Source organism: Paroedura picta, chromosome 5 (assembly GCF_049243985.1).
Source record: "Paroedura picta isolate Pp20150507F chromosome 5, Ppicta_v3.0, whole genome shotgun sequence".
Classification (NCBI taxonomy): domain Eukaryota; kingdom Metazoa; phylum Chordata; class Lepidosauria; order Squamata; family Gekkonidae; genus Paroedura; species Paroedura picta.
Window position 1 is genome coordinate 82,462,568 of NC_135373.1, and position 26,711 is coordinate 82,489,278.

The 26,711-nt window shown below is 42.6% G+C and overlaps 2 protein-coding genes across 3 annotated transcripts in view; one reads left to right on the top strand and one right to left on the bottom strand.

Moving 5' to 3' along the window:
- Positions 1 to 113: 113 nt before the first annotated feature.
- LOC143838056 (cathepsin E-like) lies at positions 114 to 19,466 on the top strand. Its single transcript, XM_077338787.1, has 9 exons — positions 114 to 229; positions 1,173 to 1,350; positions 7,131 to 7,248; positions 10,145 to 10,263; positions 11,035 to 11,234; positions 11,980 to 12,099; positions 14,022 to 14,166; positions 16,449 to 16,547; positions 18,541 to 19,466. Exons 1-9 carry the CDS (start codon positions 174 to 176, stop codon positions 18,736 to 18,738), a joined length of 1,233 nt encoding a protein of 410 aa, XP_077194902.1. The 5' UTR covers positions 114 to 173; the 3' UTR covers positions 18,739 to 19,466.
- A 4,620-nt stretch (positions 19,467 to 24,086) lies between these two features.
- Positions 24,087 to 26,711, bottom strand: part of BEST3 (bestrophin 3) — a 31,110-nt gene continuing 28,485 nt past the window's right edge. For both annotated transcript variants that reach the window (XM_077338816.1, XM_077338815.1), the window contains 2 exons: positions 26,018 to 26,169; positions 24,087 to 25,011 (listed from right to left, as the gene is read on the bottom strand). In XM_077338816.1, the coding sequence (XP_077194931.1) occupies positions 24,087 to 25,011; positions 26,018 to 26,169 (1,077 nt within the window). The remainder of the gene's footprint in view (positions 25,012 to 26,017; positions 26,170 to 26,711) is intronic.

Genomic DNA, 26,711 nt, shown 5'->3' on the forward strand with positions numbered 1-26,711 from the left:
ATATTTACATAAATAAAAGGTTACCTCTGGAGCACTTTCCAAAATGTTCTGCCAAACTACTGACCGTCAACCATTGATTGACCTGACAAGCAGCTGGCTGTCATCCAGTGAAGTATAAAAGAGATGGGGGGAGGGGGAATCAGTCTCCTTTTTCTTTCTAGTCAACTGAAGTCATGAAGGTCCTCTTAGCAGTTCTGGTTTCTCTTCCATTGATCACAGCTCTACTAAGGTAAGAAAGGACTTCAAGTATCTCAAGGCTCAGTAGGTATTTGGACATTTTAAAAAATCTATGCTGGTTTAAGATTTTTTTTACTCTGGTTCTGGTTTCAATTTCCTACAAAGTAACTTACAATAAAATGTTAAAGCAAAATAACAAAACAATTTAGGAAAACAGGAAAAACCAAACTAGCAGTAAAACAACATATATATGTCAATAGGACCAAGATTTTTTATCATATATGAACAGGATGGACTTCACTTGGTACCATGATTATAACAAAGGAAAGTAAAGAATGATGGAATTCTATAATTAGGGTACAGTCCTGAAAGGGGTGGGGGAGGACATTTTCCTTATGCCAATAGAGAAGCAGATGATCTTCACTGTAGGGTAGATTCATCTGTCAGTAAGTGGTCCTAAGCAGTTTATGAATTTACTGCCAATGCCAACTTTTGAATTGTGCTCAGAAACAAACTATAGAAGATAATTGGAGAAATCTATTTCCAATGACAACCCCTTTCAATACACCAGTTGCTGTATTCTCCAAGCAGATTTTAAAGGCAAATCCACACACAGGGCACTGTGGTACAGGACAGCCTGGTTGTACCTAGGAATTGGATTAATGCAAGAAGATTTTGTCTGTTGTTTCACAATCTTATATAAAGATACTTTGGTATTTGCAAGTTGTACATGCTTGCTGCAGGATGGTCCTAGATCCAAACATCTGGAAAAAACTAAGTACATTTCTACCACAAGCCCATGGAAATGAATAGAAAACATAGAGGGTCACATTCAGACACTTTTCATGACTCCCATTCATTTAAATAAGGCTTGTGCAGGAGATACAGCTGGCAAATTGTGTCCCTTTTGCTTATTAACATTTGAAACAGAACAGGACATATCCTGGCAGCTGTTAAGTACTACATGCTGCAGCAAAAACGTATTTATGCCACAGGATCCCTTTGATTCGATCTCCATCTATCAAGCAACAGCTTCGAGCAAGAGGAGAATTCTCTCAGTTCATGAAAGATCATCAGCTTGACATTTTTGCACAAAGATACTTGCATTGCTACCCTCCAGATGTTTATTCATTGGTGGGATTTACAACGGAAAAACTCTATGATTACATGAATGTGAGTATGTTCACCCATAATATAATGAAAAAGAATACAGGCATTTCCCCCACTAGGGTAGTTCGACAAATCTGCCCTTTGTTATGAACCTTGGACGATATGAGTGCTTGTATAAACATGTATGTTGGACACGTCCACATCCCATTTTCTAAATAAGTATCCAAGAACCTTAAATGCAATTAGGATAGAATTGGCACTAACAGTTTTCTACTGAAAGTGTTAATGCATTCAGATTCTACTGTATCTAAATAGCATAGAAATAGTTGGTGGACTGGCATCTCTTTTATGCCAAGAAAAAATGCAATGCTAAATTGAATACACCTATAGCAATTTTATCATACTGTAAATGTATATTTTATTAAGATTATCAATTTGTTCCTAGGACAAAGTTGAGGTTCAAAGGGATAGGGCAGTGGTTCTCAACCTGGGGGTCGGGGCCCCTTTGGGGGTCAAATGACCCTTTCACAGGGGTTGCGGTAGGGCAAGCAACTTGGATGGGAGAGGGGTGCTGCCACAGTTGCTGATCCTCCTGATGTCGCCCACCAATTTATAACCAATTTATAATCAATTTATATGCAATCATGAACAATGGATCTTCACGCAATTGGTCAGTTTCGGTTTAATTTCTGTGAAAGAACACTTGCATAATTTTCTGGTTTGGGGTCACCACAACATGAGGAACTGTATTAAAGGGTCATAGCATTAGGAAGGTTGAGAACCACTGGGATAGGGGGTTCAAAGGGGCTGAGTTTTTAAAATGATGTTTCTTAAAATTTAACAGAAGGCTATCTTTGGACGTGACTTAAAATGGCTTGTGAGTGAAAATTACTAAAGCAACAGGATGAGGAAATTGTATTTCATGTGCATGAAAAAAGCAGATCTTTCCTCTAACATGGAAAAATATAAAGACATGGAAAACAACATCCTTTTGAATTAGAAGAGACAGGATTATTTCTTTCTTTCTTTCTTTCTTTCTTTCTTTCTTTCTTTCTTTCTTTCTTTCTTTCTTTCTTTCTTTCTTTCTTTCTTTCTTTCTTTCTTTCTTTCTTTCATTTTAAAGCTGGAAATAAAGCTTTTGATTTATGTAAAAGAGAGAGGAGATCACACTTGAGACAGCCCTGCAGTCTCCTCTTTGACCTGTGGGATTTTGTTTGTTTGTTTTTGACTTTGCTGAACCAACATAATGTGCAAAACAAATTAACCAGAAAAGCAATAAAAATACCAGCCAGATATCAATAGTGAAAATGCAGAGTGTTTTTAGGATACAAAATGTATCTTCATAGTCTGCAACTGGGGCCCAGAAATGTCCATTCCTAAAATAGAATGTGAGACGCTGCTGTTCATCTGGCTCCATAGACTGATAGGGAGGTGGAAGCGGATTGAGTCCTTTACTCAAAGTTCACTGGTGCACAGAGATTAGCTCTGGGGGTAAGGTATTCTTTGTTTGGCTTCTGAATACATTCAGACATTTAACATAGTACAACAAAACCATGAAGGAAAAGCTCTTTCAATAGTTTTAGTATTTTTCAGTCTTGGTGACGTTTACCATAGAAACACATTTGTGTATGAACAGTGCAATGGTCCTGATTTCCACCACAATAATCTCTGTTGAATAGTTAGAAAGGGAACATGGATACAGTGGGTTTCAGTGCTGGTGGCCTAAGGGATGGTGGTTTTGTACCCCATTTTTCTTTTTCAGAAGGGGAATTCTTTTTGAAGCAATAATGTCTAGAAAGATCCTCCAAGTTCCTCAAAGAACGGAGGATGTTTAAACCCTATAAGGAGGGAGCAAAGAAGCTCATTTTCTGTACTGTCGTGGTAGAATAACTGGTAGGATCTCCTCCTCACTGACATTTGTTATAGTGGGGCTTAGAAAAGATCCTTCCCCTAAGAATTGATCCTGGTCTTTCATAAAGGAATGCTTTTATTCAAATACTAGGCTCCAAAGCCCGCTCCTAAGAGCGGGCTTGGAAAGGGGTGGGTGGGAAGCCCTTCTCACCCCGCCCTGATGGCGGCGGCAGTATTCCTTGGGACGCGGAGGCGGCGTGGGTACTCGGCGGGCCAGAGGAAGGGCCCCTTCGTGGCCCGGCCTCCGGGCCCCTTGTGTTGCGGCGAGGCAGCTGCCCTTACCTGGGGTTGTCTGGCGGGCTGTAGGAAGCTGCACAGTCCTCTGCGGGGCAGTCTGTGTGTGGCCAGGCAGCCACTCGTCAGTGTGGGGCATCCTCAGCCCTCCAAGCGGCAGCGTGTGTCCCCGCGGCCCCGGGTGCTCGCAGCGACGGAGCAGCCCCATGCAGCATTGTCTTGGCCGGGGCCCTGATAGGCCACGGCCTGGGCTGCGGCGGCATCCCTTTGGGGCCAGTCCACTGCTCCTCATGGCGGTCTTCTCCTTAAGCAAGGAGGTGGGCGTGCAGTCTGCCGTGGCTGGTGCTCCTGGCATGGAGGCAGCTGGGTGAGTCTGGGCCCCTTGGCCCCGGACTGACAACAGTGGTGGCAAAGTACCTTCCGATTGGCCCCTGAGGGTTTCTATCCCGGACAGCCCACCACCTTTAGCAAATTATTTTGTGTACAGATAATTCTTGCCTTGAGACATTCTATGTACACTACTCCAGTTGCCATCTTACAACACTTACATCTTATAATTACTCTCTATACATGGAAATAATTACCATGTAAGAAAGCATAAGAATGATTTCTTCATAAAACTGAACTCTAGAAATTCTTATTTTTAATATAAACTATAAGTTAAAGTAATGCATTCTAGAGGTGTACACAAGCTTACTGTAGAAGTCGAAGAAAATTGAATCTCACAAGGGCCAGACAATACATAGTCTTAGTGAGCCAAATGATGACTCAGGTTGCCTCAGTATATGAATTGCAGCAACTGGTCACAGTGGAGCAGAGGTGGCTGTAGGAGAGGATTGCGGTCACGCCCCCTTGAGGGGAGGGGCTTCTGGAGACATCATGGGCCCAGGAGCAGAGGCCTGGAGCCATGCAAGCATCATCAGCACCAATGTTGGTGGCAGGGTGAGGGGCAGGGAAGTGCAATGGCTTGGCAGCAGTGACTGCAAGAATGGAAGGAGCCATGATCCTTGTGGAGGGTCTTCCTCCCTTGCTGGCAGTGGCCATTAATACTTAATTCCATGGTTTCAGACCACATGGATGCTAAATAGATTTTTCTGCAAACTTGGGGGACTCCCCAGGTTTGCAGAAAAATCTGAAATGTTTACATTTTTCCCAAATGAAAAAAAACTGAACCCTTTAAAAAGCATTGTCTGTGCAGACACAGGCAATGCACTTCCTTTACTTCTGTTGCAGTGATTGGGAGGTGTGGCAGAGTCCAGCTTTAGCTTTAGTGGAGCCTTGGATCCTTGCTGCAGCAGTGGTAGATGCTAAGAGCTGCTCCAGGTCTGGCTGTGGCAGCAGGGGAGCTGCTCCGCAGTGGTGGTGCTCACCAGGAGACATTCTGGGCTTGGAGCAGCTCCAAGATACTACTGCTACCGCTGGAAAGTGCTGAGGTAAGTTGCTGGGCCTGGACACTCCAGCTTAGCAATGGGGGTTCTGAACAGATTCCTCTCCATTAATATAACTTGAAACCCCAGAGTTATATTCTAATAGTAAAGTTGGCTAGATCTTTGGATACTTGAATCCAATGACTGGCATTGTGAGGGCAGACCTGTAAAAGAAGTACAGGGAGCATAAAAAAACCTAAAATAAGGAGTGCCTGTAGCTTTAAGCAACAAATTCCTTCAGAGGCTGTTGCTAGGCAGCCAAAAAGTTCAAGGCTTGGCTTAAGTGAGTAAAAGTCAGGGGGAGGAGACAAGACCATTTCAGGCCTGGTTTGGCCTTTGTGGAAACACTCATTGCTAGGATTGCCAGCTCCAGGTTGGAAACTTTTGTGGTTGAATCTGAGGAATTCTGGGTTTTGGGGAAAGGAGAGACCTCAGCCAAGAATTATGCTATAGATCCCCTTTTCTCCATGGGGACAGATCTAGAGTTCAATTATAATTCTGAGAGAGATCAAGTCCCACCTGGAGGTTGGCAGCCCTAGGCCTGGAAGCCTGGGTGACTTGACACCATCCAACTTGCTGCTGTTCAGCAGCAGCCACCCTATGAAAATCAGTGTTGTATAGCTGTTAGAGGGTGGAGTCCATGGCAGTGGTCACCAACCCCCGGTCTGGAGACCGGTCCCGGTCCATGGATCAGTTGGTACCGGGCCGCAGCTCCTCCTCGTCCACCTCCCCAGCTGCTGCCTTGGGGGCTGCCCTGCCACTCTGCCACCAGTGGCCGCCATGGCTGGGGCTCCCCCTCAGCGTGGCACTGCACTGCTGGCAGCGCCCCCCAGCAGGAGGCGGAAAGTCAGGGGCGCCAGTGGGAAAGCAAGCGGAGCAGGGGCTCAGGCAGCGGCAACGTCCCTTGGCAAAAGACACCCCTCCTCCGGGCCTCAGTAAAATTGTCAAGCGTTGACTGGTCCCCGGTGATAAAAAGGTTGGGGACCACTGGTCTATGGCACTATACCCTACTGAGGTTGCTTCCCTTCCAAAGCCTCAGTATCACAAGGCTCCACCCACAAATATCCAGGAACTTCCTAACCTAGAGCTGGCAGTCCTAAGGGGAACTGATTTCTGCAGCTGGGAGAGCTATTGTTATTCCTGGAGAGTTGCCACTGACCCTGCTGTGAATTGGGTGGGCAACTGGAAGCACCATTACCTACTGCTGCTGTGTGGGGAAGAAGAAGCAAACAAGAGACCAGCTGGAGACTGATGAGGGACAGAAAGAGAGAGAAAGTGACAGGCATGGGAGAGAGAGTAAGGAAAAAGAGGGAGAAAGAATATGAGAGAAGCAGAGGGTGAGGGCAGGAAGTGAAGCTAGGGGAAATGGATTTCTTGCAGGTCCCCACTTGTATATCTATCACCGACCTACCTACCTACCTATTTATCATCTTTGTTTTTCTTTAATGTTTTAGATAATCTAATATAGCAATTTTCACTATCTTGTGGACCTTCTTGAGTCTTTCTCTTACAACTAACTTCAATAAACAGGCAAAGGGTTTTCAGTGAGTCGTTTTTTTTTCTCACCCTGTTCAGATGGCCTATTGTGTTTGCCTTTGCAGGAGTGGTGGAAGAAGGAGAAGCTAAAAGTGAATGAATAGTCAGGGTTTCATCTTCAAAGTTTGGTCTAGAGGAAAATAGACCCATTGACAGGAAGGATTTGTCCTGTTGTTCTAAAGTGAGAAGAGACAGTCAAGTTGATACCTTTTCTTTAATTGTATTCCTTTCTGTTTTAGGGAAGGGGATCTATGCCATTGAACCCACAATGCAGTATTACAGCCACTCTCACAGATGATGAATGCTCTCTATTCAAGTCTTTAAAGAAAACGATTTAGGGATCAGAATTCAATGTCTGTGTCCCATGTTTCTCCATGCAGATCACAATTCAACCATAGAAGTCATGTAGAGGGAATTTTTTCCGTGTGTATCTCCTTTTCTATGTGCTAGTCAAGCCACACTTGAAATCTGAGATGTGCATTTTCATCAGCTGGGGTCTGATCATATACAGCTGCTACTGACACACCTTCTGATCCACCTTACAATTTTGCTAACTATTTTCTATTTCTAATGTAAATGATTAAACTGAGCCCCAAAGTTTGTTGCAGACAAGTAAGACCACAGCTAAACAGCCATGTAGTTTTCACATTTAAATTGATTTATTACTTGCACCAGTGTTTTCCTTTGTACCGGCAATAAGCATTGACTCCTAATGGATTTTTTTTCTCCCTTTAGGCTCAGTATTATGGAGTGGTGAGCATTGGCACTCCACCTCAGACATTCACTGTGGTGTTTGACACTGGATCCTCCAATTTTTGGGTTCCATCCTGTTATTGTACCAGCGAGGCCTGCAGTAAGAATTATGATATCATTTAATGTTTTGAAGAAGTAGAATCCTCATTTATTACAAATTCTATCTTTATGAAACACAAATGAAAGATAATTTAGGAGGGTTGCTCTCAAAAATTGGAATGAAAACATAGACTTGAATTCAGACAGCCAGTCAGGGGGAAGGTAGCACAGAATATTTACAGAGGGTTGAATTCTGACCAGACTTCATTAGCAGCAGAACAGAACTTTCCTGTCCCTCCCTTTCTACTAGTCCACTGATCTCCCCTAAATGCCTTAGGGACTTTGGAGGGGTCTGCAGTAGAAAGGAGGAACCAATTGTAAGAAATTGCCAAATTCTGCACCAAAATATATTGCTTCGCTTCTGCAATCTCTCAAAGACATTCGAACTCTAATGCAAATTACTAATTTCAGAGTCACCAGATCTGTGCCCACAGATACATCCCTGCAGCTGTTCCACATATCAAAGTGAAAGGGGAAGGCCACCCGAAAATAATTCTATGTACATGTTGCATAGGAATGTATGTTTGCTTGTTACTTTTAACAATTTTGTGATTTGGAGAGAGACACATATGTTTGGAATGGTGATCTCAACCAATTGCTATTGAGCCATTGAAATACATTCTTCATGTCTATTATTATTAGTTGAACTTCACAGTATGTTGTACACAGCTCTCATTTAGTGTGCCTAGAACTGAGCATTTTCAACAATGCAGCACTTAAAGGGTAAGACATGTGTTGAATTTGACTTTGGAAGATCAAACAGCAAAGATATCCAGGTTGAATTATTCAGTATCTAGCTGTCACTTTGAGCTTTGTTTTTAGGATGTTGTAATCTGTTGTGTGTCAGCTGGAGTATCAGTCAATAGCCACCTGGCCACCGAGGCAGCTGGAGAGGGAACATGGCATCCCTCCGAAGAAGTAAAGAGCACATCCACAAATTGGAATCTGATGAATTCACTTGGAAGACAGAGCAGAGTTTGTTCCACAAACAATGGTTTAAACAAACCACCATTTCTTGTGATGTCTGAATGCAGCCATGATACATTAACACTCTCACCCTCACTCAGCCCCTCCTCCAATTTGCTTTGGATTTACAGAGATGCTGATTTTCATAATATTGTAGTGCTACACAAATACCATGATGATATTCAGCCCAGAGATTAATATCCATTACAAAGTGTTAGAGTTTGCTGCTGTATGTCTGTGAATTAAGCAGACGGTTAGTCAGCATTTGACCTATAGATATGGGATTGGGTTCTTCTAGCTTTTCCACTCACTTTCACCCATTTCCACTACAGCCCCCATCTCACAGGGCTTTAATACATGCAAGTCCCATGGCTCCCTGCATAGTATTTCTACCTGATTAAAGAGGATTCTTCCTTCCTTTTTCATCAGTAGGAAGTCTGGTTGCATCCACTGAATCTAAATACACTCTTCTTTATAGTTTTGATTATTGTCCTCGTTCTTGCAAGACTTTAATAGATAAGGCACTGTTACCTTTAGTGAGGACTTCTACGGATCTACTGAAGATGAGTGAAAAATTTAGGCAGGATCTTACATATATCAATCCTTAATTTTACCTTAAGGGTTCATTTAACGTTGTCCTCTGTGGTGGGATGGGAACAGTCCTGGATCCATCCTTTTGAAAGAGAAAAAGTCATATCCACCTAAAGTCCATCTTTAATTCTGGACTGACTTATGCTTGGCATGTTGTGATGAACAAAGGACAAATTCCAACATGATGTCTATCATTCACAGGATGACTTTTGAAGGCATCTATGAGGACATACATGTGGAATGGTTTCCCATGGGAACTCTATAGCTGTATAAAATATTTGGTAAAGTTATTTTCCCCTTCTGATGTTTTTAACTGCAGTGCAAATATGTGAGCATGCAGCATCTAAATTTCCTCTTGTGATGTGACTGTGATGTAACTTCCCCAGTGAATACTCCCTGGATCACTTCAAAAAGTGACGCTGTGTTGGAATGGTCCCTGTTTTGTCCAAAAGCCGTAGCATAAGCAGAAGGAAATTGAAAGGTAATAGGGCTGGAAGAAACACCATCGATTATGACAGTGGGGCTGGATTTGCCCAGTCATCTGCATTTGAATTATTTGCATTTGAATTATGGTTCTGTCCTATCTGGGCTGGATCTCCAAGCGAGCCACTGAAGCCACTGCTTGAGGCAACACAGAGAGGCACTGCAGGGGCTTGACTCGCACTCATCCACTTGACTCCAGGATCTCGGCACCAGATGAATATGAGCTGAGCCTCTGAAACAATGCCCCAGAAGCTCAGCTTACAGCTGGGTCATGGTGGTGGGGAGGTCTTGAATTGGCCCTGTGCTTGCCATTGGTCTGAGACAATACATTCTTTCACTTGTTTGTATTGGTTTACTTGTATTCCCCACAGCCACACAGCAGCTGTGAGGAACTGCTTCGAAAAGAAAAGAAAAAGCCCAAATGGGTTTGAAATGGTGCCACAGATCTCCTCCCCAAGCTGTCATCTTGCATGAAAACCCTTCAAGGGAGCCCTTTAGCTGATTTTGCTGCTCCATGTGTAGAGATATGCCACATAAAGCAGCAAAATGGGCGAAATAAGTCCTACCATGCAGTTTTTATTGGGGGTAGACGGAAGCAGAAGACCTTTCTCTCCCTGTAGTTCTGTTCCAAGGCCACTCTCCTATTATTTTCTTTAAGCAGCAGTTGCCCCCAGCTGCTCTGAGGCTGCAAATATGAGTGAAAAAACATATTGTGTAGTTTATCTCTGGGTAAGATTGAAATTGCATTTCTGTTTCTTTTCATTTTTGTGAGGAGCATTTGAAAAACAAGTTTCTAAAAGTTACGCTTTAAATTGGGGGAAGTCATGCCAGGTTAAGAGTGTGGTTTGTTTTCACAGGAAACCGTGCAAATTTTAAGTCGTTTCTTTCACAAACATATGTACATGTTGGGCGACCGTTCTTTTTACAATATGGTACCGGGCAATTGCTGGGCATCTCTGCCAAAGAGACAGTAAAGGTGAGTGAAATTCTTAATTGTTGTTGCCTTCAATTGTTCTGTCCTGTGGCAACTTTCTGGGTTTCTGGTTGTATAGCTGATGACATGAGTAATAATAATAATAATAATAATAAACCTTTATTGGCATAAAACAATAAAACAATTGGCAACATTAATGAGTAATTCAGAGACTTAACTGCTGGTCAGGATCATGACTATGAAAAGAGTCTTGTAATGGCAATCACTGGGGCAAGTGGGAGAAAGATAGCCTATGTCACAGGCCCCAAAATGTATACACCCCATGGGTTCTCATCTCCTCAGTCTTTTTCTTGATGACATTTGTGGGAAAAACGGAATGAATTATGTCAGTTCTGTGAGAAACTGTTAAGCTTAGCACTTAGCAGGCTCCCTTAGGAATAAACTCCACACAAGATCTCTTTTGAGAAGAAATGGATGTTTTTTCCATACTGTGACAGGAAAGGATCAGCTTTCTAGCTGTCTTTCGAGGCTAGGATGGAGAGAAACGATGAGAGCATCTTTTGTCCTGGTGGAGGCTAGAGAAAGAAGTAGGGAGAAAAGGAGTCTGTGGAAGGGAGCATATTTCTAAGAGCAGTGTTCTAGGAAAACTACAGGGTTGTCAACCTCCAAGTTTTCATTCCTTGTAACTTTGCAGTATAAATAAGGTATCAATTGTAAAAATAATTGCCTTGAACTAGATAAATAACCTGTCACAAAGCAGCAATGTGATGGTTCAGTTTTTGTATTGTTTCTCTTTGGCAACACAATGAACAGATCAGCAACATTTCTGTTGAGGCCCAGGACTTTGGCGAGTCAGTCTTTGAGCCTGGCACGACCTTTGTCTTTGCTCAGTTTGATGGGGTGCTGGGCTTGGCCTACCCATCCTTGGCTGTCGGGAGTGGACTTCCAGTATTTGATAATATGATAAAGCAAGCACTGGTCGAGGAGCCTGTGTTTTCGTTCATCTTGAACCGGTCAGTAGTATAAAGTAAACATAAGAGCTATAATATAGAGTTTTAAAGGAAATGCTTGACAGACAAGGTTTCCAACTCCAGGTTGGGGAATTCCTAGAGATTTGGAGGCAGAGTTCTGGGGAGGGTGAAGTTTGGGGAGAGGAGGGAGCTCAGGAGGGATGTGATGCTGTGGAGTCCAACCTCTGAAGCTGCCACTTTCTCCAGGAGAACTGGTGCCTGTAGACCTGGGATCAGTTTTAATTCTGTAATTGCATTTTCTCCATGATTCATCCATGCATGGAAACTTATTCCCATCAATGGATCACTTTCCTGGATGCCATTATTTGTTTATTTAGACTTGTAGAACGCTGCTCCCAGCCAGCTGGCTCATGTCAGTTAACATCAGACTTAAAAATACAGAATTTAAAATCAAGAAACACAATAAAGCAGTTAAAACTACCACCTACCCCACCCAACTAATAGTCCCCTAGCTGCCAACATCCAATGGAAAGGAATGCTATCCAGATACAGGGAAATTCTGGGGGGGGGGGCAATTTAGAAGGAGGGGCCAATATACATCCCCTCTGTGCCTGGCCTCAACCAAAAACCTGGCTGAAAAACTCCATCTTACATGCTCTGCAGAACTGCATTAGTCCCTGCAGGACCCTAAGCTTTTCCTGTCTGTTGTTGGAAGAAGGGAAGCTGCTTTCAGTCTTGTTTAGGCAATGAAAATTGGGGTATAAAAAACAACTATTCTTCTTTTTAGTGGAGATGACAACGATGGAGGTGAACTGATATTAGGGGGCATAGACCATTCTCTTTACAGAGGATCTATTCACTGGGCTAAAGTCACTGAGAAAAAGTACTGGCAAATTGAAGTCAACAAGTAAGTCTACTTAACAGAAACCTTGGGGCGTGATTGTAGAAAAGGGGACTATTTCCTCATCCCATTTAGATATGTCAGCAATGAAGGTCATCGTACACATGTCATACCTCCAAATGCATAATAAAATCAGAGTCCAGTAGCACCTTTGAGACCAACAAAGATTTATTCAGGGCGTGAGCTTTCGAGTGCAAGCACTCTTCCTCAGACTATGAACTCCTTACATATATTCCCTGTCATGCAAGGAGTTCATAATCCAAGGAAGAGTGCTTGCACTCGAAAGCTCATGCCCTGAATAATCTTTGTTGGTTTTAAAGGTGCTACTGGACTCTGATTGTATTGTGCTGCTTCAGACCAACACAGCTATCCATTTGAATCATCTCCAAGTTTAGGAACATATATGCTCCAGTCAATTATTTGAAGAAACAAAAAGGTCCCAAAATAACTCAATAAGAGTTCTTCTATGAGATAATAGGCGAATAATTTAGTCACAGATCACTGAAATCAGCAGGAACTCTCTTAAAACCAAAAAGTTTGAAATGGGGGTTATTAGGAAGAAAGGCAATGTTCCTGCTTTTGTCTTTATATAATTTTGGACATCCTTTGCTCTAACACCAGATGGTCTCAAGGCTGATCACTATGGCACAAAAGGTGAATGTCCACACTTACAGAATATAGGATATTGCCAATTCAACTCTCAAGACACGGGAGACACAAAGAAGGTTGAAGCACTGCATTGCTAAAACTGGCACTGAATCCTTGCAGTATGGTGAAAGAATGGAGGGACAATGCCTCACTCTGCCCAGGGGTCAGCCATTAGTGGGGCCAGTGAACATCAGGTTCATCAGGTGGCATCAGGTGAACTGGGGCAGTTGCATGTGACATAATTTTTTGGGCATATGTGGCTTGTGGTGCTTTTTGTAAAAGAGAACTGAGGTGAAGAGGGCAAGGACGATCAACCGCTTCAGCTCCTCAGTGGGAAAGGAGGCAGCAGCCGCAGGGGTGAGGTGGGGGGGGAGGGGCAGTGAGAATGGCCAGAGCTTTGTGCTTGCCTTACGACCTCTTTCAGGCCAGTGGGGAAAGGAATCTGGGAAAATGGGGAGAAAGCTGTATCCATTACATAGTTTCAATGAGCTTTTGAGAAGGAGTCATTTGTATTGGAGGATGGCTTTCTGTCATCCTGATTCATACCTTCCAAAAAATCATTTAAACTGCAAAGAGGGCAGCCCTTTGAACAGCTGGAAGACTGCTATTCATGTCATAGTGAACGATGAAATATGGAGAGCCTTGCATGATGACGCCTTTCCACTGCCTCAGTTTCCCTCTTCTCACTAAGCTGTCGGGGGAGCCTTTGGCAAGCTGCTTGTTTTTCCTTCCTCTGCATAGCTCCAGCCTTAAAAAAAATCTCATTCAATAAGTTTGCTTGAAGACTATCTGTTCCCATCTCCACAATTTTGATCTAGGTTTGCTAAAATAGCATAAATGGTGCTTCTCATGGTGAGATTTATGTTTTTAATGGCTGCACTTCATGGCCACATTGCAGGTGTTAACCAGCTTAGAATAACTAGTGATTGGTCATTATATTTGTATTTATTAAAGCTATCTTGTATGTGACCCTGTTTTGACCTGTGCTGCTTGTTTCCCAAGGCAATTTGATTCCACTATTTATTTTTGTATACCTCCATAAAATGTCTGCATAATGAGGATCCACTGAATGCATCCAAGGAAGTGAGCTGGAATGCACAAACATTTATGGTGGAATAAAATTGCGTACGTTTTTAAGATGACATAAGATGCTATTTATTTTTGAAGAATAAGGATATTTTTTGTTGGTTACATGGACTTGCTTGCTTTTATCAATGCAATTTCCCACAAGTGTAAGCTCATTTCAAGTATTTTCCTATGTGTCTTCCCTCATAATACAGTGTGAAAGTCCAAGGACAACTGGCATTATGTTTGGATGGCTGTAACGCCATTGTAGATTCGGGTACTTCTCTCATTACTGGCCCACTCACAGAAATAATCAAACTGCAGCAATATATTGGAGCCAGACCAACCCCATATGGAGAGGTAAACTATTGGGGGGCGGGGATGGAAAAAACAAGATCTGATGATTTAATGGGGGATGAACCAATACATACTGGATCCATTCCCCTAAAGGAGGTGTCCTCCCCTGGAACAAAGAGCCTTCTTCAAAGGTAAGATGCTCTATGAGCTTCTGTAGACTCTTGAGCCCCTTTCCAGCAGAGGAAAGCACCTCCACTAGAGGAATGCATCCATGGGACTGAAAGTATATTTTGCATCTCTGAGGCTCTTGCATCAAGAAGCACTTCCACTAATGGAATGGATTGACAGGATCCATGCTAGAAAGGGGAAAACAGCACTCACAGTGAGAACAAGATAAAAAAAGGAAACATTTGTGTAAATATTTGTTGAGAAGCATATAAAATTATTTGTATCATTATTACAATTGTTTTCTTCACTAGTTGGTTTATATTGAAACCACCTGGGAATTGGTATTATACCAATGGATGTTGTAAACTGGCTCAATATGCCCCAGTTTGAAAAGGGAGCTCTCAGTTTCTATGTCCTCTCCCAGTCAGTGGCCAACTGATCATGGGCGTTTTTTCATGTGCAGAATTCAACTTCTTGGAACACCACTATAAATGCTTGACAAATGAGATTCCCACTAGCATGCCAAAGGACTGAATACTTTGAGTGGTAATGGTTGCGGATGATTGTTGGTGATCATGAGTTGGGACCTAGCATGGAGGCCAGAAGAGGGGGGTGTTTTTCTTCTGAATCTTCAATCACATCATTGGTTTAGCCCTGCACTGAGAGAAAGAGCCCCATCTTTAGCCTTCTACACACTCTGTTTTGTGACCCTATTCTGCAACCTTTTTGATTTCCTTATTCAATTGTCTTTTAATTTAATGGAGAGTGGTTCTCTCTGCTCAAGAAGGGACATCTTCTGAGCACAGGTAGAGTTGTGGCACAAGGAGATGCTGCCATCTTGTGGAGTGTTTCAGGCTGTTGTGACCTTAAGCACACTGACGTAGTTGCCATTTCTACTTAAATCGCTTCCAGTTTGGGGGTATCTTTTGAAGAAATGTTTGAGAAAGTGTCAGTGCTGGAGGGTTGACCTGCAATATACTTTACAGGAAAACAGAACAAAGCCATGATCTCAGTTGTGAACTTATTAAATTCTATTCTAGAAGCCATTCCATTTGTGTTTATCCATATTTACTGGTGGCTTTTCATTTAACCATCTACCTCTGTTTATTTAGCATCTTAAGCCCATGAACTGGCGTGATCTGAACCAGCAGCGTAGTGAATGGTGTTGCCACTTAAGGGCAGTCCTATTTCTAGCTCTTTCCACTCACTCTTCCTAGGGTTGATGGAATTCATAGGATCCCTGAATGAACCTGTGAATTCCAGAAACAAATAATTCAGGAGTGGGAGTGGGGAATGGCCTGTTGAAATGGGTCAGATAACTCCTTCTTTGAATCATTTCTGCTCATGATAATAGTGGGGGGAGGCCTAAAAGCTCCTCAGCCCAGGGCTGAGGTAGCAGCATGCAAGAGGAAGAGAGGTAAACCTACAAGGCTTGTATAAATAGGATGGGTCCCCCAGCCTGTTGACTTTGTCTGGTCCATCCAGTTTTATGTCAACTCTACAGCTCTTGGTGTTTAAAAAAGGTAGGAGGGCTATCCCTTTACTGTCATTTCCTTCTGTGCACCAAATTGGACCAATGGATTTTGCTCAATGGAGCATCCCTGTGGACATCTCCATTTTAGCACTGGAATTACATCACTTTGCAAATGCCCAGGACCAGATCCTGCTTGGGACCACTGTGGGATGGGGGAGGAACTCCTGTCCCCCTCCCCCATTTTCAAGAGCTCAAACCCAGGGGCATTAGACTTTTGAAAATGGCATGGGGGGGGGGAGACTGGTGCTGAAGATCGAGGCCCTGAGTGAAAGTACTGTACAGAGATTAGATCATTCCAGCACAGTGCACCAATGTTAACATGCTCTCATGCTGCATGAGCCTTTGCGGAAGCTCACTGGCACTTAGGAGTGCACTGTACAGCTCCCTACTACAGAGGACAGATTTATCAGTGGCTGTTAGTCATCATGCCTAAAAATGGTCTTGTCCTCCTCAAAGGCAGCATATGTTCCCCTGTTTACCAGGTGCCCAGGTCAAGCCACAGAGGCCCTACAATATCAACATTCCTCGATAGTGATCTCCCCCAATGACCAAAAGTTGTATAGCATCTGACAGGATTGATGCATTTGTTCAAATAGCAACATAACCCTCAAGTCAAGAAAAAAACTTTTTTTTAATGTTACAGTATGTTGTAGACTGCAGAAGACTCTCCAGCCTGCCTCAGATAACGTTTACTATCTCAGGGAAAGAATTCACTTTAACTTCAGAGCAGTATATAATCAAGGTATGTATCTAAATTCTCACAATTGGCCATCTTGAAAATGCAGAACTTTCTTAGTGATTTTCAATAGGGAAAGAGTTTTTGAAAGGGAAAATGTCCTGTAAAGTGTACTATTTTTTTAGTGCCTCAGTGCAGCCCTCAAAGGTTGTTTTTTAAAATCATGTTTAAGGTTTTTAAAAATTGAATCAAGGCCAAAACATGGGAAGTTTGAGAACTGTTAAGACATGGGTGCCTGACCTCACTTGTAACAGAGCAGGGACTAACCCTACCCACCCCCCACATAAGTCTTGCCTTGCACAGCTCCAAATGCTGTGAGGGGAGAGGAGGGGCTTCTTGCTTCTGTTCTGCAGTTCTCCAATTAGAAACAGCTGCCAGGGGAACTTGTTTACACCTTCATCTGGCACCATGTACCCAGGGCACATTCTGCTGATAAAAATTGTGCAGGAGGAAAACATGAAGCTCTCCCTTCCCCCGTGCAGTGTTTAGAACCATGTAGGATGACGAAGATACATTTAGTAGTTTTTAACAGTTTATCCCCACTCTAATGTTTCATCATGAGTTGGGTTGGGCACTAGTGTCCCAATGCACATCAAACATAACATGTAATTTGGCCCTGAGGATAACAGAGTGAGCACAGTGCTTCACAGTACCACCTCACCAATCAGATTCAGCTACATGATGGCAGTAGAGGAAGTCCTACTGCACATCAAGATTCAAGTTGCGTAGTTCCAAAATGGTGCATAAGGGGGATAGACATACACATACAGAAGTGCATTGAAGTTAAAAGTGATAGGATAGATCACCTGAATTTGCATACACATCCAGGTATTATCAATGGCACATTCCCATTTAGTCTGCCGTAATTAGTTAAGTATGCACAACTGGATTGGGAAAAGAAATGCTAACATTGTTGCTTCAGCAACAGGGACAAATCCGTTTTTCTTGCCAAGACTCCTCCCACCCCCAATGCAAAAACCTTCTTATTTCTAAGTCCTGTGAAAATCACCAAAAAGGGGTTATCTCAGGGCCATTCCACACTCGTTCAAAATTGCACAATGGTTGCAAATTGAAATCGCTACTGATTTGCTGTTATGCACAACATCGTTGACAATCTGCAACACTCCTGAAACCGATCCGCAAAAAGCGCTTCGTTGTAGCGCTTTCAGGGAAATCCCAAAAAGTGGATTCACCCTCCGGAAAGCGCTATACTCTTGCAACCAATCTGCAACACTAGCGGGAAAGTTCTGTGTGTTACTATTGTTGCGGTTTCTGCAAAGTCCCTCCCCCTGGCTCTCTCCTCTGATCTTCCGGAGAAGCGATCACCATTTTTTTTTCTCGGAGCAAGCAGAGATTAACGCACCGGCAAGCCTTCATTTACCCAGCAAGGCTTCCTTGGCTGCAGTCCCTCCCCAGAGCTGTTTTAAGTCACCAAGCACCAAACACCACACAGCCTCGTTTGCTGGTTTATTTTCCCTTTATTTTTCACTCTATTTTCGGCCAAAAATCGCACCTGTGCGGGGGGGTTATTTTTTTTTTCACTCGGGGGGAGCGTGGCAACGATGAAACGGCAGCTCAAACACCACCTGCTAGCTAGATGGGTCTCTCTGTTGCAACGAATCAACGCAGATTCGTTGCAACATGTTTTTTTTTTTAAACCGTTCCTTAAAGGGAAAGGGGCTTTTCGGGAGCATGATAACGGCCACCCATTGGCTGCTTGACGGCCAGGGGTGGGACAAAGCTCGGCAATATCGCTTTCTGGCTAGTGATTTTTGCCGAGACAGGAAACCTGTGGGAAACGATAGGAATGCAACTGGATTCCACTACAAAGGCAGGTATACATAACGACGAATTCCACTATTTAAAATGGTGTTTTTTCCTTCCGCAACCAATTTGCTACATAGATCCTGGTGCGGAATGGCCCTCAGTATGTTCACAAGTTTTGGCTCCAACCAGGGAAATTCAGCACATAAGTAAAATGTTTGTTTTTGTACTATAGGAAAGCACAAGAGAGGAACTGGTGTGTATCTCCGGTTTTCAGGCTATGGCTGTTGGCAGAGACACTGTACCAACGTGGATTCTGGGAGATGTATTTATGTCAGGTTTTTATTGTATTTTTGATCGTGGAAATGACCGAGTTGGATTTGCAAAACCTGTTCATAAAAGAAACTTGCTGAAGAGTTATCGAACTGATTAGAAATATATGAATTAATAGAAATTTTCCTGATACCTTTAACTTGCTTTATATGGAACATGTAATATTTTGAGGGAGAGGGAATTTAAGAAGGCTTGACCTTCTGGAGTCACTTTTGGTAGTGCTCTTTCTCTGCATTTGCAGTTATGTCCATTTATTATTAAATCAGTGACTGTGGAAGCTCCAAAGGGCCTTGAAGAATGACCTCTTGAACCAGCCACTGCAACACCGAAAAATGACAACATAACGTGGCCAGTTTGGAAGTCAGTCCTACTGAGTTCAGCGTGACTGAGGCGTCTTCTGCTCTCATTGCTGCTGGCTTGTCTGGAACAATTCTCTTCTGTGTTGTACTGTGAGCAGGAAAGGGGCATCTTTTCATATGATAAAAATGCCTTCTGACCCAAAATGTAGCACTTGCACATGTTGTTAACTGATTGGATAGACAGCCAGTTTTTAAAATCAAAAAGCTCGAGGCATACCTGGTTTTAAATTTAAATGTAAGATGTGGTAATCACACAGACCAATTCACACCTGTTTCCCATCTTCAGATACAGGTTTATGTTTTTCCTCTGGAAAGATCTTTCTCACCAGGTCAAACTTGTTCAGTGATATTCACAATACAAGACCAATTCACAAAAGTTGCATTTCTCTCATCAATGTTTTCTTTGCTTGTTAGATCTGTTTCTAGATACAGCTGTACCCATTAATTAAAGTTGATTGACAAAGCCGCATTTGGAATTGTCCTTTTGTCATTTTGTTTGACCAGGTTGTTACTAACTGCAAATGACTTTGCTTGGTTTGTATTCCATTATGAATTTATGCTGGGACAGGGAGATGAAAGACCTTACAAAGGAACTGCTCTTTATTGTGAAGTTTAAAAGAGGCAAATACAAATGTAATGGAGTGGAAATCACCAAAGTTTTTGTGGGGAGCTTCTTACTTTGATTTATACCTCCTTCTGCCCCAACATCAGTGAATTTCCTAGCGTGGCTGCTTGGTTTGTCTTGGGATCTCTGGTGAGGCAGGGAGCATAGCAAAAGGAATTTTCATTGTACCCAGGACAGTTGTCCTTAAAGGACAAGGAAACCCATGCAGCAAGAATATCTTCCCAGATTATATAATAGCCTCTGTTCATTTATCTTCCTGTAGTGTCTGCTGAGGTCAGCTTCATTAGTTTAGTTGCCTGACAACCTAGCATGCCCATAGCTTGCATTCAGATTCAAAAGAATCCGATAAACAAATGATTAATAAACCCTGTCAACGGCTAGCCAGAGAAAAATAACTTGCACATTCTCTTTCTGGTTTTTCAGCCCAGCATTCTTTGTGGGAGGGGGTGACTTGTTAATAAATGGGTGCAGTTCACTAGGTTTTGTTAAGTAAAAGGTGGGAAGATTCTCTGGTATGGGGCTGGAATGCCCGAATATAAAACTTGATCCTCAGTGCATAATTTTGTGATGTTATAGGAGTTTTTAAAAATAGAGATAGCTGTACACCAGCAAGTTGCTGCATCACCGTGTTCAGTTTTCAGTGCAGGAGGTGTATTCAAAACAAACATACACATACAGGTGCCACCAAGCTATATTTCCTCTTGCCTGAAAAAGGCAAAGTTGTAGGTTCTCATTCTAATCTGTAAAACGGTCTTGTTAACATGTTGATGATGCTAGTAAATCATCCACACATAGAACTGGAAGGAACTGTTGTCTAGTCCCTAGACAAAAAACAAAAACAAAAACTTATACAATGTATTAGGATATTTTTTTTAGAAGAATATTTCTAGAATTCTAATTACTAAGAGTTAAAGTCAGAAAAGTTATAACTGATCTCCAATCTTTTAAAACTGAGTGCAGTTGCATTGACCTGATAAATTAATGGGGAATTAATGGGGAGGAATGTGTTTGTTTACTATTTCCCTCTGACAATTTTCTCAATTTTGAAGAGCTATTGTGGTGTTTTGCCATGTAAATACTGTGGCCACTTTCAAACAGCCTTTATAATTTGTTTTAGTAGTCAGTTGCTGAAACATTTTTAGTGTGATTTCAGACACAACCATTTCAGCAACCGGCTGCTAATGAATTTTATTTATCTTTTCAGACAAAGCTGCTTGTGTGTGTCCAATCGGCAAAGTGGGGTTGGGCTGTTTTTGAGGTAAACTGCTTGCTTCTGTTTCCATTTATTTTCTGTGCTTCTGAATCATATAGTTTGCTGTTTAATATGGCCACCGCACTTTTTTTTTTTTTACTGTGTAGGCTTTTGTGTGTTTAAAAAAAAAAAACGTTCTAAATGGAGTGCTATAGCACTAGACCAAAGCAGCACTTCAGCTGCAAGAAAGACTGCACAATTAAAAGGGGCAGGAGAAAAAAGCAGCACTGCTTGAAATAGCCAAAGTGCTATCTCTGACAGCACTTAAATTCTCTGTATGAAATTTTGATCTCTGGATCATTTTACTTGGAATCAGGCCAAGAATGGATCACATTCAATTTAGAATGATAATGATAAAGGGGCCTGTGTTGGTGTTTTATTTCTGTGTTTTAATGCAGAGTTTTAAATGTATATTGCTGTGATCTAAAATGTATGCCTGTAAAATGAGAAAGAGGCGGGCTGGATGGATGAGGGAAATGTGTTATGATTGGACTAGAAAGTAAGTCCGCTGTAGAAACAATACAGTGTGTGCTAGGAAGGAAGGAAGGAAGGAAGGAAGGAAGGAAGGAAGGAAGGGAAGAGGGGGAGGGAAGGGGGAAGGAAGGAAGGAAGGAAGGAACAGGTTCAGGGTAAAGGAAGGAAGAATGGAAGGAAGAATGGAAGGAAGGAAGGAACAGGTTCAGGGAAAAGGAAGGAAGGAAGGAAGGAAGGAAGGAAGGAAGGAAGGAAGGAAGGAAGGAAGGAAGGAAGGAAGGAAGGAAGGAGAAACAGGCACAGGGAAAAGGAAGGTGCAGAGAAAGGGATCAGGGCACAGGGGAAGGAGAGGGGTGAAGGGTTAGCTGGGCGGGTGAGGGGGGGCAAGTGGCGAGGGTGGGCAGGGTGGGAAGAGGTCGAGGTAGAGATGGGTGGGTGTTTGGGGTGGGGCGGCGGCGGCCGAGTGCAAGGGAGAGAAGGTGGGGAGAGAGAGAGAGAGAGAGAAAGGGGGGAAGTGAGGAGAGGTGGCAGGGGAGTAGGAGGGAGGGAGGTGAAGGGGCTGTGTAGGGAGGTGGGTGCCCATTCCCCGGCTGCCTCCCAGGGGTGTGGGTCCCCCCAGCAGGCAGGGTGCCATGTCCGGAGCTTCCGGGCTGGCAAAGGGACAGACCCGCTGCCACGGCGGGGCTGTCCCTTTGCTGGCCTGGAAGCTCTGGACCCGGCCTGGAGCCTGCTGGGCCCGTCAACCTTCCGGGCGGCAAAGAGTCAGCCTTGCCGCGGCCATCCCTTTGCCACCTGGAAGCTCGACAGACCTGGCCACACTGCGGCGGGGCTGTCCCTTTGCTGGCCTGGAAGCTCCGGACCTGGCACCCAGCTTCGGGGGCCAGTGAAGGCCTTCCCCCCCAGGGCCAGGCTACCAGGGGCTGCGGGCCTACCTACCCTCTTGGCGGCCAACAGAGGAATGACCACCATGGGGTGAAGGTTTGGCCATGTGGGGGGTTGGGCGGGTTGGAAGGCGCTTCCGTTTGTCAGTCCGGGGGAAGGGGCCAATGGGCACCCTTCCTCATCCCGGACAGGGCCCACCCTAAGGGCCCTTACTCTTTTATTTATACCGCTTCCGCGGAGTGGTTTAAAAATGGTGGCTGTACTGTAGGGGGTTCAGTTGACTGTGTTATTCAGAGAGAGGTGTCTGAGTGAAAGAGTACTAAGCAATGTAACTGTGGAGAAAGGCCCTTGAGGGAGGTGCTGCATTCTGTATGGAAGCTATTAGCCTGAGTGGCAAGCTGGGAAGTTAAACTTTGTGGAAGTGATTGACCTAAGTGGCAAGTGAAAAAATATGCCTGCATAGTTTGGTCTATTTAAGGAACCATTACGCTTATATACCTGTTTGAAATCATTATACTTATTAGCTGTGCAAAAGCCATTATGCTGTTATAAATAAACTGTTAATGTTTAAGAAAAACAACTTTATTTTAAAGGATCCTCTTTTACTTCAGATCCACGCCCACAGATTGACTGTTCGGTTATTATACCATTTACAACTAAGCTATGCTGTTTTCTGAGTTCAACTAAGAGTTCTAAGGCAAGAGCCTTTGATGGCAACAAAAATAAGGACAGCAAGGATGCAATGTCAAGGAAGGAAGGACACTACAGAGAGGTGCCTTTGCAGAGGTTACACATAAACGGGTCACACAGAAAAGAGCAAAAATGTTGCAGCCATTCTAAACAGCATGACATGTTCTTAATACAATGGGCTTACAAGGCCATCAGTTTCATTGGGCTTACAAGGCCATAAGTTTATTTAGAATTGCACTGTAAAAGTCTTCTCAGAAAAGGAAGACCATGTAGGCAGGATAAATGTTCCTGTGTTTTTCTCCTACTAAGCAAACTATATCTTGAGGGAATGATTTAGATCAGGAAAATAGTGTGAGGGAGAGTCTCCAGTCTCTTCCCTGCTTGGCCTGGTCAGATTAGCAGGGATTCTTCCTCAAAACTGTATTTAGTAAAATAAAAAGCTAGGATATTGATTATGGGTATCCCGCTGAAAAGTATTTGGTTCTAAGATAGAATGAAAAAACACACACACTCAAATAAGAATGGTAAGCCAAAGGATAATTCAACAAAAATGAAGCCAACTACCCTATTTCATGAGTAATTAGCATGATATTTATGCCAATAATTGCTATTTTTCTAAGTTCCTTTTTTTGAATCAAATTGCAATTTGTTTCATTGTAGAAGATTATGAAAAGAGTTTGGTGGCGTTGATTCTAATTTAAAACCCCAGCACTGATGAAAGATGGTCAGATAAAAAATTAGGAACTGGCCCTGATAATGAACAGCTATAAACTTATAGTGGTTCTGTAGTGAAAGAAACTAATATTTAGTCATCCATGATTACAAGAGAAGGATGAATTTTCAGTGAAAAGCTGGACCATCTAAAGCAAAAATGCTTCCAGATAATTTGAGAAACAGTTGTGGATCTTTAGACTTTTGTCTGGTGGGTAAGTGCTGGAAACAGAATGAATATTAATAACTGTGGAAAGAGAGGAATTTTCCTGTAACAGAGCTGCCGTGAGGAGATACAGATTTGTAGCTCTGAAATATTTCAGAAATCCTGCATCAAACTTCAGAAACTGAACACATATTACGTTTCGCTTTGTGTGTGTGGAGGTGGATGATGGGATAAGTGAGACGTTAAAGTAAGTATTCTGAATGCCATAATCCATTGATTTTTTTATTTGTCAGAGATTTCCTTTATTTTTCTCATTACTAAACTCAACTATATCTGTTTCTTTAGTATCTAGTTCCAGTAAACTGCATATGTCAGATTTATTTATGGCAACAGGAGCAGACATTGGACTGCTTTCAGAGTTTATGTTGCGTTTTTCAAAGGCTGATCGAGACTCTGTCAAAACAGATTGAGTTTTTGTGCTGGAATCTGTAGGGTGTATATGAAAATGTGGCAATCTCCATATTTGATCATCTGGGATGTTGCCAGATGTTGTACTTTTAAGTAAGTCTGTTTTCTCTGTGGCTGAATCGTCATCCTCTGAATCCATATGAAACGGAGCCCCTTCTGAAGGAGACACTGGAGAATCTGCAGGACTGGTATGCTGTCCACTCAGGATCAGTGTTATTCCTTTCGAGTCAAGGTTTGATTCACTTTGACTTCCAGAATCCTCTTCTGTCAGGCCACTAGTGGTATTCCTTCTTTGTGAATCCAGCCTGGATTTATCATCCTTTGTATCAATAACAGTATTTTCTGAGACTGATGAGTCCATTTTGGATATGCTCTCATCCAGACTGGACTGAGAGCATCTCTCTGTGGGTTCATTCTTGCTAGTTTCTCTGATGATCCCTAGATCCATGCCTTCGGGCATCCTGGCATTCTTATCAGGCCATTCATGATTTTTCCTGCTATTTGAGGTTAAGAGTCTCGATCTAGAGTGCATTTCTTGTAAATTGCCAATGTGCCGCATCTCATGAGATGGGAAAAAAACCGAATTCTCACTTGACTGCCTTTGGTAGGACCTCCTTGTTGGGGTGGGGGATTCTTCACGGACACTCAGAAATCGCTTCACTTTTCTCAACATTGAATGCTGCCGTCTGGGTTTATCATCATCATAGAACCAGTTGTCTCCATGGAGAAATTGGCTATCAGCCAGACTATAAAATAAAATAGGAAGCATCTGTTACCTTTTGCCTTCATTCTACCAACAGAAGCCATTTGTAGCCATTGTAACTGAAGTATGACTGGATCTAAGGAAATCCATTAGCAACAGCAAAATAGTTTGAAGTATGTATGCATATATTGCAATGGTAATCCTACAGACAGTAATACATTTACAAGGCTTATCAATTTTAAAAGAATTTGTGTGTGCATAATTGTAATGGGATTGAATACATTTGTGTAAGAATGTCTCATTCCTACTCTCACCCAGCATGTTTGGATTGACAGTGACAAGTCTGAACCTTCTTTCCTTCTGTTCCTTGTTTTCTCTCCCATCAACCACATTTCCTTCTTCATAAGCCTGTACTTCATTTTTCATCCCATAGATCTTTTCTGCTAAATATGATGCCTTCTTGGGCATAGGGTGCCTTCTCCTGATGCAAGAGTCTCCAGAGGAAGAGCCTCCTGAATCCACCAGGGGAAAGTGTCTTGCTCTGGAAGAAGGAGCCACCAGTAGCAGAAAAGAACCATGTGTTTTCAACACATCAGCTCTTCTTGGCATCACTATTGACCCTCCTTGAAACAACACAGGCATGGAAAGAAGCTGCTGCATAGTGTCCAGTTGTGTGTGCTGGGCCTCAGCAGTGGCCAAGGAGGTGAAAGAAAATGGTGGCAGAGGAAGGGGGTGGTGATAGTGGTTCGGTACTTCATGCATCTGCTCATGAAAGCTTATTCTGGAATAAGGAATATCTAATATCCTGCTTATGAATTACAATGTTTGCCACATAGTTTGAGATGTAATACCCAGAAACATCCCAGAAAACAAGACAACATGGCCTTTGACAACTCCTTCAAATTATATCACAATCATTCAGGAGTCCAGTGGGACCTTAAAGTCTAATGAAAGTTCCTTCATAGGAATCAGTATTAATGATCTTGTACACTGGGCTGGTGAAGAACCACTTCTGACAATGTGTGGAAGGAATTTGTAAAATCACATACCCCATTTCAATAGTAGATCCAAGGAAAGATGGAATGCAGTAATCTGCTGCTGCTAGTGTGTATGGTGGGCGGGCTGTGGAATCATCCCAGTAAATATCTTTTTTCAGTTTTGGTAAATTCATATGCATTTCATCAACAGCCAGAAGTGATACCTGGAGAAGTGATGATGAATTAGAAATATTGCCAACACAGTTTAAGGTATAATGTGTTTAGGGAGCAATCTGGAGAGCACAGTTAATAATTCAGCACTCTTCAAACAGCTTTTGATGATTCTGTCAAACCGCAATTTCTATACCAAATTTCATTTGAAGTATCTGAGATTTTCAGAAGCTATTTAAATTGTGCTTCTGGTTCAAGGAGGGAAAAAGATCAGTTCCATTAGAGCATACCTTCAAAAACTTTCAAAAAAAAAACTTTTATTCTGGCTAAGATATCCTGGCTGGGATAGCCAGTCAGTCAGTCAGTAACCTTTTATTGGCATAAAATGTATAAGACATATAAAAATAGGGTTTAAAATTTCAACAAAATAATAAAATGGGGTTACATAACCAAACAGATCTTAAAATGATTAAATAAACTATAAAAGATAAAATACAAGGTAGGCAGCATATTATAAAAGCATCTTAGTTAAAACTCTGGCAACTAAAATGGTTACCTCTGGGTCTTTGTCAGAGAGCAGAAATTGCAAGGTCAT